Consider the following 14844-nt stretch of genomic DNA (forward strand, 5'->3'; position numbering starts at 1 on the left):
ATCATGTAGATGTACGTATAGATGCAGAAGAACCACGTTGTGTGGTTACATAATTGCAGAAAAATCACTGGAAGCAGTTACTTCCATAAAATATCAAGGAGTATGTGTAGGAAGTGATTGGAAGTGAAGCAACCGCAAAAAATTAATGATTAGCAAGGCAGTTGCCAGACTGAGATTCATTGGAAAAATTTTCAGGAAATTAAGTCCATCTCAGCAAAGGAAGTAGCTTACAAAACACTCATTCGAGCAATACTTGGATATTGCCCATCAGTATGGGATCCATACCAGGTAGGACTGATAGAGGAAATACAGAAGATCGAAAGAAGAGCAACATGGTTTGTTAAAGCTTCATTTAGGAAGTGAGAAACGTCATGGAAATGTTCATTTTACTCCAATGGCATACACTATGAGAGAGGCATTTTGTGTCACAGTATGGTCAACTGTTAAAAGTTTCAAGAGCATATGTTCCTAGAAGAGTCATCAAATGTATTGCTTCCTCCTACACACGGTATATCTTGTGAAAAGACCATGAACATAAAATGAGAGAGATTCAAGGTCACATGGAAGATTGCAAGCAGTCATCCTTTCTGCAAACTATTGATGCCTGGAGTAGGAAAAGGGGGAAGTGACAGTGGTACACACAGTACCCACTGCCACACACCATCTGGTGGTTTGTGGAGTGTAGATGCAGATGTAGAAGAATGATCTGTATAAGATACACAACACATTATCCAACATAGGACTCATCTGTGGAACCTAGCATCTTATAGGCTATGAGATGAGCTGCCGAATTTGGAGTGCTGCATCCTTGTTGCTATGACTCACATGCTTTAGCACCAAAACAAAATACAACAGCATGCAAGTCCTATCTGTAAGCCTGAATTTATTCACTGTAACTAGTTCTGATGTAAAAAATGGAGAAAATCTAACTAAGTTTGTTGTATGTTGCAATATGTGAAAGTTATTTGTTATACTACACGATAAAATGCAAACTACTTTCACAATATTGTCTGACATTCACAGTATTTTTTTTATTATTTTTTTTTCATTGTTGAATATTTGAATTATCAACTTTTCTACAGTGAGTGACAGAATAATTTATCAATATATTAACAGTTACAATCTGGAGAAAGTAGACACAATGCAATGATCAGTCAATAGCATGCTCTCTTCTTAAATTCTAGTATGTGCTGCAGTTATTGTAGTGGAAAACTCCTCTAACGTTCTCTCTGAATCTGATTCTAAGTTGCTTTCTTCTGCACAGCTCAAGTTATCTCTTACATTCACCCAAGTTTCATCTGGCCACAATATACATTCGAACATCACATCCATGATTCTCCACATTTACACCTCTATGCAACAACATTTGTCCTTCCCATTAATGTTTTACGGCCATTAATAACTGAAAGACTGAATCCTGTTTCTTTTTACCACTGTGCACAATCAGAATTTGCTGCTTTTAAGAAAAACTTTTTTCAAAAGCTACACAAGCAGTTTTGAAAACATGGATTATTCCCTTCTCTTACAACAGGTTTTGGAAGACAAACAGCTCCTTTCTGGAAATTGTCCAAAGCTCAGTTGCTTCTTGCTCTGCTGCCTTTTCCCCGGTTTCTACAACCCTTTTCTGCCACTTTCATCACAATCTGTATTGTACTGTTCCTTCTCCTGTCATTACAACAGTGTATTTGTTTACTTTAAAACCTGTTGCAATGGGAAATAAAGAGCTTACCTTGTCCATTTTCTTTCTCAAAATACTCTCTCACCGAGAACACAAATTTGTGTGCTTTGCTTTGTATTACGTTTTTCCTCTTCTGCCTCACTTAACATGTTGGGCTTTTGCCATACATCACACAGGACATGGTTTAAAATGAAATAGATGTGAATAAGTACTAAAAATATCATAAATAAAATGAACTGTGGACAAGACTTATAGCTAGGTAATGACAAATGTTGGCACTGTTTACATACAAGAAACTGTTATGTGTAACACATGTACTCGTTTGTTAATGCAGCATGGTAACATCGCTAGCACTACCTGCTGAAGCATCGTCTATCTTTGGCTGGTTTCCTGTGGTTGGTAGGCAATGAAACAATGCTAGTTAGTTGTCAATACCAAAGACTTGGGTCTCAGACTATAGATCAGACATACCTGTACATGTACATTTGTCTGCTAGCTAAAGTTCAGAAGTTGGTATAATGAGAACATTTTAATATGGCTGTTTAGGTGACAGTTGTTTTGAGCTGTGGTTGTGTCAAAGATAAGTAGAGCTTGGGCCAGGAACTCCAATCTCAGCAAACAATTGCATGGCAGGCATTACTGTTATGTTTTGTGTTGTGTGTTGCTTGTAGTTTTCTTCTCCTAATTTAAAATGAGTGAAGAGACTAATTTTGATCCATCACAAAGTTCGATTACGACTCTCACAACCTTACGACTCTGACGTAGCAGTGATTGGTGATATCTGTGACCGTGTTTCAATTCCGTTTTCGCAGAAAAATGGAACACTGGTGTAGGCTGCTACCCTGCGTGAGGGAGATGAGGTTTGTTTTCATTGACAGCTGACTGCTAGTTTATAGTGTCCACACTGCACTATAGTGTCTAGAAAACAAAACCTGTCAATATATTTTGACCACACTGAAAGTCTTCCCCTAATGTTCTAATAGAGCTACTTTCAGTTTTACTTCTATGCTAACTACCCCATTGTTTCTATTTGTAGTGTTATCAAGTATGAGTCACATGGCTATGAATCATCATGAAAGGTCAAAAACAATATTCTTCACATTTTGTAATTATTGAATTGGCTGGGAAAAGAAAAATAACATGGAGAAACACCTTTGATCAATGACACACTGTGTTCACAGTTCGGGAAATGCTGCTGCTCCCAACAAAAACAATCATTTGCTGAAAGTTTAAATAGAGACAAAAGAAGAAAAGTAGTAAAGACCATTTCGGAAAAAAAACTGTTGAAGTTTTTGTAAAAACAAACTTCCCTACCAAAATGCTCCGCAATCGCCAGTTTGAGAAAAAAGTAGAGTCAAATAAAAAATAAAAACCTGTCTTTTGAAAGCACAAAAAAGTTATATTCAGGCACATTGCATGACAACCTTTTAAATATATACTCCAAAAATATATACTAATTTTGTGAAAATAGATGCTACATTTTCAGGTCCCTATTTACAGATCTGCGTAGCTGCATACAATGTGTTTGCTCTCATTCTCTTGTTGTATCCTCCTTCTATTCAGATATCTCCCATGCACACCCATTTGAAGTATGCCACGATCCCTACCTTCATCTGGCGAGTATTTTGTGATGCCATATTTATATTTTTATCATTCTCTCACATATCTGCCCCCCCCCCTCCCAAACATAATCCTTGAAATCTCCCTCCTCATTCCTTCTTCCAAATTTTTGTCCCATTTGCTCTGGCAAAGACAACCACTCACGCCAGGTGGGCCACAATGCTGAGAAAGTGTAGTTGTGTGTATGTGTCGGGGGGTGAATGAGAAGGAAGGGGTGGTTCCTCTCAAGAAGGATGCAACTTTCTAATGTAAGCTATCATGTTAGAGTTCTCCTCTATGTGCCTATTTACTACTCAAAATGTCCTGTATGCGGCAGGCGACTTGTTTTTCCTCATTGCATTGCTTAATCCCATCCAGAATTTTCCAGTATTGTGTCAGTACATAAAGAAGTGGTTCAAAATTTTTGGGTATATACCCATATAATTAGAAATATATCTAAAAAGAAAGATGATGAGACTTACCAAACAAAAGCGCTGGCAGGTCGATAGACACACAAACAAACACAAATATACACACAAAATTCAAGCTTTCGCAACAAACTGTTGCCTCATCAGGAAAGAGGGAAGGAGAGGGAAAGACGAAAGGATGTGGGTTTTAAGGGAGAGGGTAAGGAGTCATTCCAATCCCGGGAGCGGAAAGACTTACCTTGCCCACTCTTCCACCTCGACTGACATCTCTGCCCAAACTCTTTGTCTTTAAATATGTCTGCTTGTGTCTGTATGTGTGGATGGATATGTGTGTGTGTGCGAGTGTATACCTGTCCTTTTTCCCCCTAAGGTAAGTCTTTCCGCTCCCGGGATTGGAATGACTCCTTACCCTCTCCCTTAAAACCCACATCCTTTCGTCTTTCCCTCTCCTTCCCTCTTTCCTGATGAGGCAACAGTTTGTTGCGAAAGCTTGAATTTTGTGTGTATATTTGTGTTTGTTTGTGTGTCTATCGACCTGCCAGCGCTTTTGTTTGGTAAGTCTCATCATCTTTCTTTTTAGATATATTTTTTCCACGTGGAATGTTTCCCTCTGTTATATTCATATAATTAGAAACTTTGATTAACCACATCATGGAGATCATTTTAAACATTTAACTTCAGATATTCTTGCTCTGTGTGCGATTGCTCATTTTGGCAATGTCTGGCTGTTAGCATACTTTGTATTTTTCCATTCATTAATTTCATGTAGAGTAACATTTCTGAGGATTCAGCACTTATACACAGTGTATATTTTGCTTGTAAATGAGTTGTAAGATTAACATATCATGTGCATCCCTAAGAGTTCTTGTGGACAACCTGTTATTGTCTGTTATGTAAACCACATAAGTTATGAGAGGACCAGGAATTTTGGACTGTATAATGGTTTGGATCCATTTGGATTGCAGTGAATGATGATGTTTGTTAGAGAATCACTTACTATTCAGAATTAAATTTACATTCAAAAAACAAGATATACATCTTCGTTGTTGAGCATACAGGACATGTGGGCCGAAAGCTACAACAGCTGACAGACTGAGTCGCATTCACTACTGTTCTCACGCTCACTGAGGTGAGTGTACTGTTAGGTGCCCTTGGAGGGGTGGCCTTATGGTCATTGTTGCTCAGGTACGTATACCTCCAGAGAGGGAAGCACTGTTCCATACTTTGGTCAAATGTAGTGATTGATCACACCAGCTGTGAAAGAAGTATTTATTTATTTTGAAAATAATGCAAGTAACACAAAGTCCAGCTGAAGCAAGCATAAAAGACAACACGTGGAAATGCACATATCATTGTGTCTTTACACCAAACATTCTGTTAACACATAGAATCATATAAAAAAAATGAGTCTGCTGCAAGTTATACAAAGAACTAAGAAAAGGAAACATACAAGTTAAAAAATACAAATTCACTTTTCACATATGTATAACTATACTCAGTAAAAGACATGGCTTGCAGGTTGGCCTGTTGAAAACCCTGTGTGGCGTGGAAATAGTTGCCACTCGCACTATGCCTTTGTGTCCAATGTGTACTCCCTCAGTGACATCCAGCTTCCAGCATAAGGGTGGAGGTTGTCCTCTCTTACTACAACCAATACACAAGGCTGCATACTCTGAGTGGGGACCGTCCACTTGGACCCCTGCTGTAGATGATATAGGCAGTCAGATGGCCATTGCCACCAAAGGGTATGGAGCCCTTGCTACTGTAGTTCCCACCTTGTGAGGAAGCTCAGACTGGTTGTACCTAGATCTGCATGAGGGTTACTTGTAATTGCAGTTCCAGTCATAAAATGACCTGGAGTGATGACTCGGGGTTAAGTACGTTTCCGAGATATTGGCGAGAGAGGAGGAGGAGAGTTGAAGCAAGCCTCAGTTTGGCAGGTCAGGGTTGTCAGTTCTTCGAATGTTCGACATGTGGTTCCCATCGTTAGTCATAAGTGATACTGGAGTACTTAACTCCTGCTTCCCATATCCTGCCAAAGTACGGCGGTGCTGGAAGAATGAAGTAACAATTGATGCTTCTTCATTTTGGGTTTGTTCTGCTAATGCAGATGAGGGCCTTAGCTCTTTGTTCTGACACCACCTGAGATGCAGAAATATTAAAGATGTGTCTTAAGTATAGCCCATGAAGTGACGTCTTCTTTAAGCCAGGCTTGTCCCTCCTACCACAGGCTGTATTCTTGCAAGTTTGCAGGAGACACTCGCTGCAGTGTCAGATGAGCTGGGTTCCTTACTGTACTTATAATCCCATAATGCGACTGTTGTGATTTCCGGGTCTCTGGCACAAGATTCCCCACAAATGTCTTTTAATCTCCTCATGGACTCTGTATACTTTCCTTGATATTCAGTTGTCTCGCTCATCTCTGTTCAGTCTATGAGAAGTGTTTGCTGCATTGTGCAAAGAATCATATTATGGGCTTGGCTCTTTGCAAAATATAAGGTGGGTGATGAATCTGCCTATGGAATCTTTTGACGTTTGTTCCACAAAGTGTGCTTTGTACTGTTCCTCTTCTTTCACTGCTGTAGATTAGATTAGATTAATACTTGTTCCATAGATCATGAATACGACACTTCGTAATGATGTGGAACATGTCAGGTTAATAAAAGATGTCTGTACAAGATATTACATTACACAAAATATTGCATGACACTAATGTTTAAGTTTTTTTTTCCCTTAATTTATATCTAAAAATCCAGCCAATGAGTAGAAGGAGTTGTCATCTAGAAATTCTTTTAATTTATTTTTAAATGTTACTTGGCTATCTGTCAGGCTTTTGATGCTGTTTGGTAGTTGACCAAAGACTTTTGTGGCAGCATAATTTACCCCTTTCTGTGCCAAAGTCAGATTTAACCCTGCATAGTGAAGATCATCCTTTCTCCTGGTGTTATAGCTATGCACACTGCTATTACTTTTGAACTGGGTTGGATTATTAACAACAAATTTCATAAGTGAATATATATACTGTGAGGTTACTGTGAGGATCCCTAGATCCTTAAATAGATGTCTGCAGGATGACTGTGGGTGGGCTCCAGCAATTATTCTGATTACATGTTTTTGAGCAATGAATACTTTTCTACTCAATAATGAATTACCCCAGAATATGATGCCATACGAAAGCAGTGAATGAAAGTAGGCATAGTAAGCTAATTTACTGAGATTCTTATCACCAAAATTTGCAATAATCCTAATAGCATACGTAGCTGAACTCAGACGTTTCAGCAGACCATCAATGTGTTGCTTCCAGTGTAACCTCTCATCAATGGACACACCTAAAATTTTTGAAAATTCTACCTTAGCTACAGAGTTCTATTCAAAGTCTATATTTATTACTGGAGTTGTGCCATTTACTGTACGGAACTGTATATACTGTGTTTTATCAAAATTTAAAGAGAGTCCGTTTGCTGAGAACCACTTAATAATTTTGTGAAAAACATCATTTACAATTACATCACTTAGTTCTTGGTTTTTGGATGTTTATACTATACTTGTATCATCAGCAAAAAGAACTAACTTTGCATCTTCATCAATGTGGAATGGTAAGTCATTAATGTATATCAAGAACAGTAAAGGACCTAAGACCGAACCCTGTGGGACCCCATACTTGATAGCCTCCCCAGTTTGAGGAATCAGCTGTTGTTTTAACATTACATGAACCACTTATTTCAACTTTCTGCATTCTTCCAGTTAAGTATGAATTAAACCATTTGTGCACTGCCCCCCCCTTAAACCATAATGATTTAGCTTATCTAAAAGAATTCCATGATTTACACAATCAAAGGCCTTTGAGAGATTACAAAAAATACCAATGGGTGATGTCCAGTTATTCAGAGCATTTAATATTTGATCAGTGAAAGCGAATATAGCATTTTCTGTTGAAAAGCCTTTCTGAAAACCAAACTGACATTTTGTTAGTACTTTATTTTTACAAATATGGGAGGCTACTCTTGAACACATTACTTTCTCAAAACTTTTTGATAGAGCTGTCAGAAGAGAAATTGGGCGGTAGTTGTTGACATCCGACGTATCCCCCTTTTTATGCAATGGTTTTACAATGGCATATTTCAGTCTATTGGGGAAAACACCCTGCTCCAAAGAGCTATTACATACGTGGCTGAGAACCCTACTTATCTGTGGGGAACAAGCTTTAAGTACCTTGCTGGAAATGGCATCAATTCTGTAAGAGCTTTTACTTTTCAGTGAGTTTATTATTTTACTGATTTCAGAGGGAGAGGTTGGTGAAATTACAGTTGTTTCAAACTGGACAGGTATGGCCTCTTCTATTAGTGGCCTTGCCTCTTCTAGTGAAGATCTAGATCCTATTTTCTCCACAACATTTAAAAAATGATTATTGAAAATATTTTCAATTTCTGATTGTTTGTTAGTACACTTGTCATTCAGTTTTATGGCACGAAAGTCTTCCTGTGCTCTTGGTTGCTCTGTTTCCCTTTCAATAATATTCCAAATTGCTTTAATTTTATTATCAGAGTTACTGATCTCAGACATGATACACATGCTTCTGGACTTTTTAATAACTTTTCTTAGTACCGCACAATAGCTTTTATAATATTGAACAATTTCGGTGTCAGTACTCCCTCTTGCTGTTAGATACAGTTCTCTTTTACGATTGCAAGATATTCGTATTCCTTTAGTTAGCCAAGGTTTTTTATGTTTTCTTGGAATTATGTTTAACTATTTTCTTGGGAAAACAGTTTTCAAATACCCTTAAAAATGTATCATGAAATAAGTTATATTTCAAGTTTGTACTTGATGTAATTCTTACATCTCCCAGAGTTTCATAAGTTTGAATGTCGTGTCAGTTTTTACATGATCGACTGCTGCGATGAAGTTGTGTGCTCTGCTGTTTGATACTGGCCTGATATGGAGTAACTAACTTCGTTCTGTCTCCTGAAGTGTGGGATGATCAGCTCCTATGGAGATAGTCCTTAGCGGACAAGATTCTGCTCCTAGCAGTACGTCCATCTCGCCAGGTGACCAAAACTCTGGATCGGCAAGTTGTGTATTTGGCAAGTTCCAACTGGGATCAACTATTTGTTTTGGCAAGATGTATGTTATGTTTGGCAAAACTAAACATTGACAGACAACATGAAGTTGCTTATGCGGGGCCCATTTGTACAGAGACATTGAGTTCTGTTTCTGAGAGGGTTGCACCTACTCATTGAATTGGTACCCTGCTGTGCCACCTTTGAAGGCTGAGGTGTTTTGCCCATTCTTCCAATGTGAAGCATGACTGTGACCCAGAATCTAATAAAGTACGAGCAGTCTGCCTTTTGCCACTGTTGTCTTGCAGCTTAATTCTTGCAGTATAAGAAGCACTCAATTGCCTGGGCTGACCTTCAGTGAGTAATAATGTTATAAACTTGATTGACATTTATCATTGTGTTTGTATGGCTTTTCACTTGGACAGTCATTCCTTGTTCCATCTTGTGCATGCAGTAATGTGTAGTGTCATTTACCACAGGTATGGTTGCTAATGAATTTGTGGTTAGAAGCCCTGTGATCACTCTTCAGACAATTGTAACCAAGTTGTTGTGCATCACAATTGATTTGCATTCGCTACATGTAGCTTGTCTGAATTTCCTACATTTCTGCAATACAGGAAACTGGTAGTACATGACACATACAGCAGTAGTAGCAATGTAAATCTTGTCTCAAAAGCCCGAACTGCTGTATATTGGAGGTATTATGATGTTTATTACTGGGTATAGCGTGATGTGTTGGTGTCTCGACAGTTTCTAATGAGTTGCATTTGTTTTCAAGAAAAGCATACGTTTCTTTGAATGTTGGAAAGCCGTTCAAACTCAGATTGGCTTGAGACTTTGCTCTTACAGACTGTTCAGCCCTTTCTATAAGGAGCGTTGATGTAATTATGTCTTGCAAAGAGTTATCTAGATGTAATGCCATCAGTGCATGCACATTGCTTGAAGCCTTGTCAGTGGTGCATGGAGTTTACGTGCACATGAATTTGTCATTGACCGTGGTGTTAAGTTTATTTAAATGCGGCAGTGCAATCAGCTGAAGATTGTTTTAGCTGTTGCAAACCAAAGTTAGTGTTAGTCATCAGAAGATAAGCAGTAGATTATGTGCTTTGCCTGTTAATGAACTAAGCAAATGGCGATACTTAGCAATGTCCTCTAATTCCGCATTATTTATGACGATACTCACAGATGTCTTCCAAAAATGCCCGAATTGTGTTACATCAGCATTAAATGACAGCACTTTTATGGTAGGCAGCTTGATGCTATATTTCAGTGCCCTCAAGGCAAATCCAGAATTTGACAAAACCTTGTCAGTCGCATTAGCGTGATTAATCTGAATTGCTGCAAATTTTTTAAAATTATTATTATTACTTTTCTTTGAGACTTCAAAGCCCATATATTCGAAGATTCCTCTGTCCTCAGCATGTACATAATATTCAAAGTGCTGTAACAACTGTGAGGCTTGCTTTTGCCATTGAGCATGTGGTAATAAGTTTCTTTCTTAAAACTTTATTCATCATGGAAAGATAGCATATCAGACAACAGCAGAAGCAGCAGTTGTCCAACACATTCTGGCTTGAATGTACCAAAATGCTAGTGTCCACAGATGAAAATGTAATATGTTTGCTTTCACAAAACAAAAGAAACATATTCACTGTTTAGCATTCAGGGCATCAGGCCAAGAGATACGATAGCCAACTGACCAAGCCCCGTTCAGTTCTGTTCTCACCATTGCAGATGCACGTGTGCCATTAGGTGCTCTCGTAGGGTTGGTCTGCTGGTCATCGTTGCTCAGACACAAACAATTTCTGAGAGGGCAGCACTGTCTAGCTGCTCGGTCGAATGTGACAACCGAACATGACCAGCTAAGCAGCTATTCGTACTGAGGAGTCTTCCAGTTCATTCACAATCAATCAAAAAAAAAAAAAAAAAAAAAAAAAAACCTGCTATATTATTTGTAAATATAAAACTAGGAATGAAAATTATCTGTTGTGACTTAACAGTATCTCATCACAGACAAAAGTGAACCATACAGAAATTTGACCACCTCCCCAATTTAATATTTTTGATATAAGTAAAAGTTACCCATATTCATTAAATTGCCATATTGTCCCTGAAAAAAGAATTGTTTTTATAAACCAGTTCTACTTCTTAGCTAGATGTCATGTACACCATCCACAAACAGGTGTTTTAGTAAAATAGAGAAGTTGTCTGCTGCCAACACACCTGAAAAATGTTTGCATCTGTTGGCTGTGGACATCTATTGAAATTGTAAATCTGCCAAAATGCTGATTCATAGTATCATTGCCCTAATCTTCTGGTGTCACTTACTATGCTATTACATGAAGATCATTTGTTCACAGTCACTCCTGCGAGCATATAAACTGGCCAGTTTTGGCCGATATTTAGCAACAATCCCAGAGACTGGAGTGAGTTACGATTCAGCCTCTGGTCTCTTGCGAATATCAGCTGCAGAAGATATCAATGAAGAAGGTGAACAACCAGACGTGGAAGAAGGGGTGGATGTAAACAATGTGGTATGTACATGTCCAGTTTCTACATAGTTTCTAGCATGGCTTGAAGACAGTATTAAACATCGAAAATATACGAGGGCTGTTCAATAAAGAATGATCATAATTTTGTTTTTGACAACATACCTTTACTTATCCTCATAATTTTGATAGTCCTTCTCAAAGTAGTCTCCCATGAATGTGATGCACCTGTCCCAGCATTTCTGCCAGTCTTCAAATACATGTCGGAAACCATTTTTTGAGAGGTCCTTCAAAATCGCCTTCACCACTGCTTCTGATGATTGATAATGCCTCCCACAAATGTGTTTCTTCATGTTAGGGAAAAGAAAAAAAAAAGTCACATGGGGCTGAATTTGGACTATAGGGAGTGTGAGGGATGCACTTCACGTTGATTTTTGTAAGATATTCGGAAATGCCTTCACAAAAGAAGACGAAGTAAATATTCCAGAATTCGAATCGAGAACAGCTGCCAACATGTATTACGTAGTAGTGAATATCCTCGCAGTAGTGAAGCAACTTAAATCACTTAATAAAAGCAAGTCTTCTGGTCCAGACTGTATACCAATTAGGTTCCTTTCGGAGTATGCTGATGCACTAGCTCCAAACTTAACAATCATATACAACCGTTTGCTCGACGAAAGATATGTACGCAAAGACCGGAAAGTTGCACAGGTCACACCAATATTCAAGAAAGGTAGTAGGAGTAATACACTAAATTGCAGGTCCATATCGTTAACATCGATATGCAGCAGGATTTTAGAACATATATTGTGTTCGAACATAATGAATTACCTCGAATAAAATGGTCTATTGACAAACAGTCAACATGGGTTTAGAATACATCATTCCTGTGAAACACAACTAGCTCTTTATTCACATGAAGTGCTGAGTGCTATTGACAAGAGATTTCAGATCGATTCCATATTTATGGATTTCCAGAAGGCTTTTGACACTATACAACACAAGCGGCTCGTAGTGAAATTGCATGCTTATGGAATATCGTCTCAGTCATGTGACTGGATTTGTGATTTCCTGTCAGAGAGGTCACACAGTTCGTTGTAATTGACGGAAAGTCATCGAGTAAAACAGAAGTGATTTCTGGCGTTCCCCAAGGTAATGTTATAGGCCCTTTGCTGTTCCTTATCTATATAAACGATTTGGGAGACAATCTGAGCAGATTGATAAGGAGACAATCTGGGCAGATAGATAAGGAACAGCAAAGGGCCTATAACACTACCTTGGGGAACGCCAGAAATATAAAGGATCATAACCTATAGAAAGTGTTCTTACCTTGTTGTCACTGTCTATTGGTTCACAATGATGTAACAGACTCTTGTACCACGGGAGCACATGTTCCAGCGTTGTTATCTTTGCAGTTTCCAAATCCAAACAACGTCTTGTATGCACCCTTCTTGGAAGGTTTCTAAGAGTGTCGATTGCCCCCAGGATTCTAGTAGGTCTCGAATATCGTCGATTTGACTTATGACGGAATTGAGCATTAACAGTATACTGTTCCACCGAGTTACAGCTTCTTGCTTCACAGAGTGCCGCAGACGCCCCAAGTGACCCGATCTCTTCAAATAGCCCACTGTAGCTCTTGCTGATAGTAGACACGACAGGATTTCAGGGGCTTCGTCTTCTAAAAACGTCTCTTGAAATGTGTGATGAAGCGCAGTCATCAAGCAGTGATCAAAGCAAGGCAAACGGTTGTAAGATTCAAGTGCCTTCTTCATATTAGCTCCTTGCTCGGTGACAAAGTAACATTTCGTAAGATCATTCTTGTTAATTCCTAACTCAAGCATCCGCTCTTCTGTTTCGTGCCGTATGTTCTCTCCTGTCTTAGGTACATCCAGAAACTCGGTTGTTATCAAAACAAACGTTTCTAGCTGCCACTCATCATTCAAATAATGCGACATCACAGTCAAAAAAATTCTCTTCTTGTAGTTATCAGACCACAGATCAGCGTCTAAAGCACACATTTTGTTCTTTAAGGCACATATTAGCTTGGGCACCACTGTCACCCGTATTTTGTCTGCCTTTTCTTTAATATGCCACAATACAGTGGTAGGGTGCGGAAGAACATCTTCTATACTGACTTTGCCGTAAGTGGCGCCAAGCCAATCTTAGTACAAGTATTTAACGGTAGCAAATCTATTCCACTCATATCGACCAACCTATCAACAACAACTTTTTTTATGTTACTTGGTACTGCAAGTGGCCGGTGGACTTCTGCTCCACATTTACTTTTGCAGTGCCGAATCATACCTGTTGTGCTTGACTGGTACAGAAGTATGGTATCACGTGTGGTACATTGCACGAAACCAGCAGAAGCCTGCGTGATAGGATCCACTACAAGTGCAAACGATTTCCAAGCTTCAATTTTCTCCTCCTCTTCCGACATGTCTTTCTTCTTTAGGACTAATGAGCTGCTCCTAATTCTCACCATAACACTTCTCTTTGTTTCATGAATGGAACGTTTACGACCTATACTTGGTTTATCCATAACGCTGTCTGCGTTGCACAAAGCCAGGTCGTCAACTGCGTTTACACACGGTTTCTAGTGCGATTCGGCACTGTAGAGCGCGCGGCGGTTGTACTGTCACCGGCTGAGATTGTGAGTACACTCGAGCGCCCGGCAGTGCTCGACAGTGCAACCGATAACTGAGAGGTGGAGGACAATCGGCCACATGGTGCATTAGACGGCCACAGCCGTATTGCAGCGTGGGCCTTTCCCAGACATCGAGCAGCGACACGAAACGGGAAATGTTTGAGCGGTTGTTTTCATCGAAATGCAGAGTTCTATGACTGAGCACATCGAAAAAGTTCAAAGAAAGGCAGCATATTTTGTATTATCGTGAAATATGGGAGAGAGTGTCACAGAAAGGATACAGGATTTGGGATGGACATCATTATAAGAAAGGCATTTTTCGTTGCGATGGAATCGTCTCACGAAATTCCAATCACCAACTTTCTCCTCCGAATGCGAAAATATTTTGTTGACACCAACTTACATAGGGAGGAACGATCACCAAGATAAAATAAGAGAAATCAGAGCTCGTACAGAAAGATATAGGTGTTCATTCTTCGCGCACGCTATACGAGATTGGAATAATAGAGAATTGTGAAGGTGGTTCGATGAACCCTCTGCCAGCCACTTAAATGTGATTTGCAGAGTATCCGTGTAGATGTAGATAGAACAACATTGGCAATATGCTGCCGTGTGTTATCTGGTGCAGCATCCAGCCTGCTTCATGGAAATGTGGTCGTTTGTGCCTGATGTGGACTTGCAATGTTCTCAGGACATCCCTGTAGTATTGTCCAGTTACTGGTGTGTGTGCAGTTACACCATGCTGATAAACCATTATATGAATATCAAAGAATGAGAAGACCATAACTTTTGGAAATTTCCACACTGAGCTTTGCTGTTTTCTCTCAGGATCAGAATGATGTAGCCAAGTTTCATCAGCAGTGATTACATTTGAAAGAAACTCCAGATCTTCCTCTAACATGAACTACATCAACTTTAACTGCATGCAGACCTGAACACGAAT

At 39.2% G+C, this 14844-nt stretch overlaps 1 protein-coding gene across 2 annotated transcripts in view; it reads left to right on the plus strand.

Moving 5' to 3' along the window:
• Nucleotides 1-14844, plus strand: part of LOC126199331 (nonsense-mediated mRNA decay factor SMG5) — a 305533-nt gene that overhangs the window by 137261 nt on the left and 153428 nt on the right. For both annotated transcript variants that reach the window (XM_049936180.1, XM_049936181.1), the window contains one exon: nt 11126-11299. In XM_049936180.1, the coding sequence (XP_049792137.1) occupies nt 11126-11299 (174 nt within the window). The remainder of the gene's footprint in view (nt 1-11125; nt 11300-14844) is intronic.

Source organism: Schistocerca nitens, chromosome 8 (assembly GCF_023898315.1).
Source record: "Schistocerca nitens isolate TAMUIC-IGC-003100 chromosome 8, iqSchNite1.1, whole genome shotgun sequence".
NCBI lineage: Eukaryota > Metazoa > Arthropoda > Insecta > Orthoptera > Acrididae > Schistocerca > Schistocerca nitens.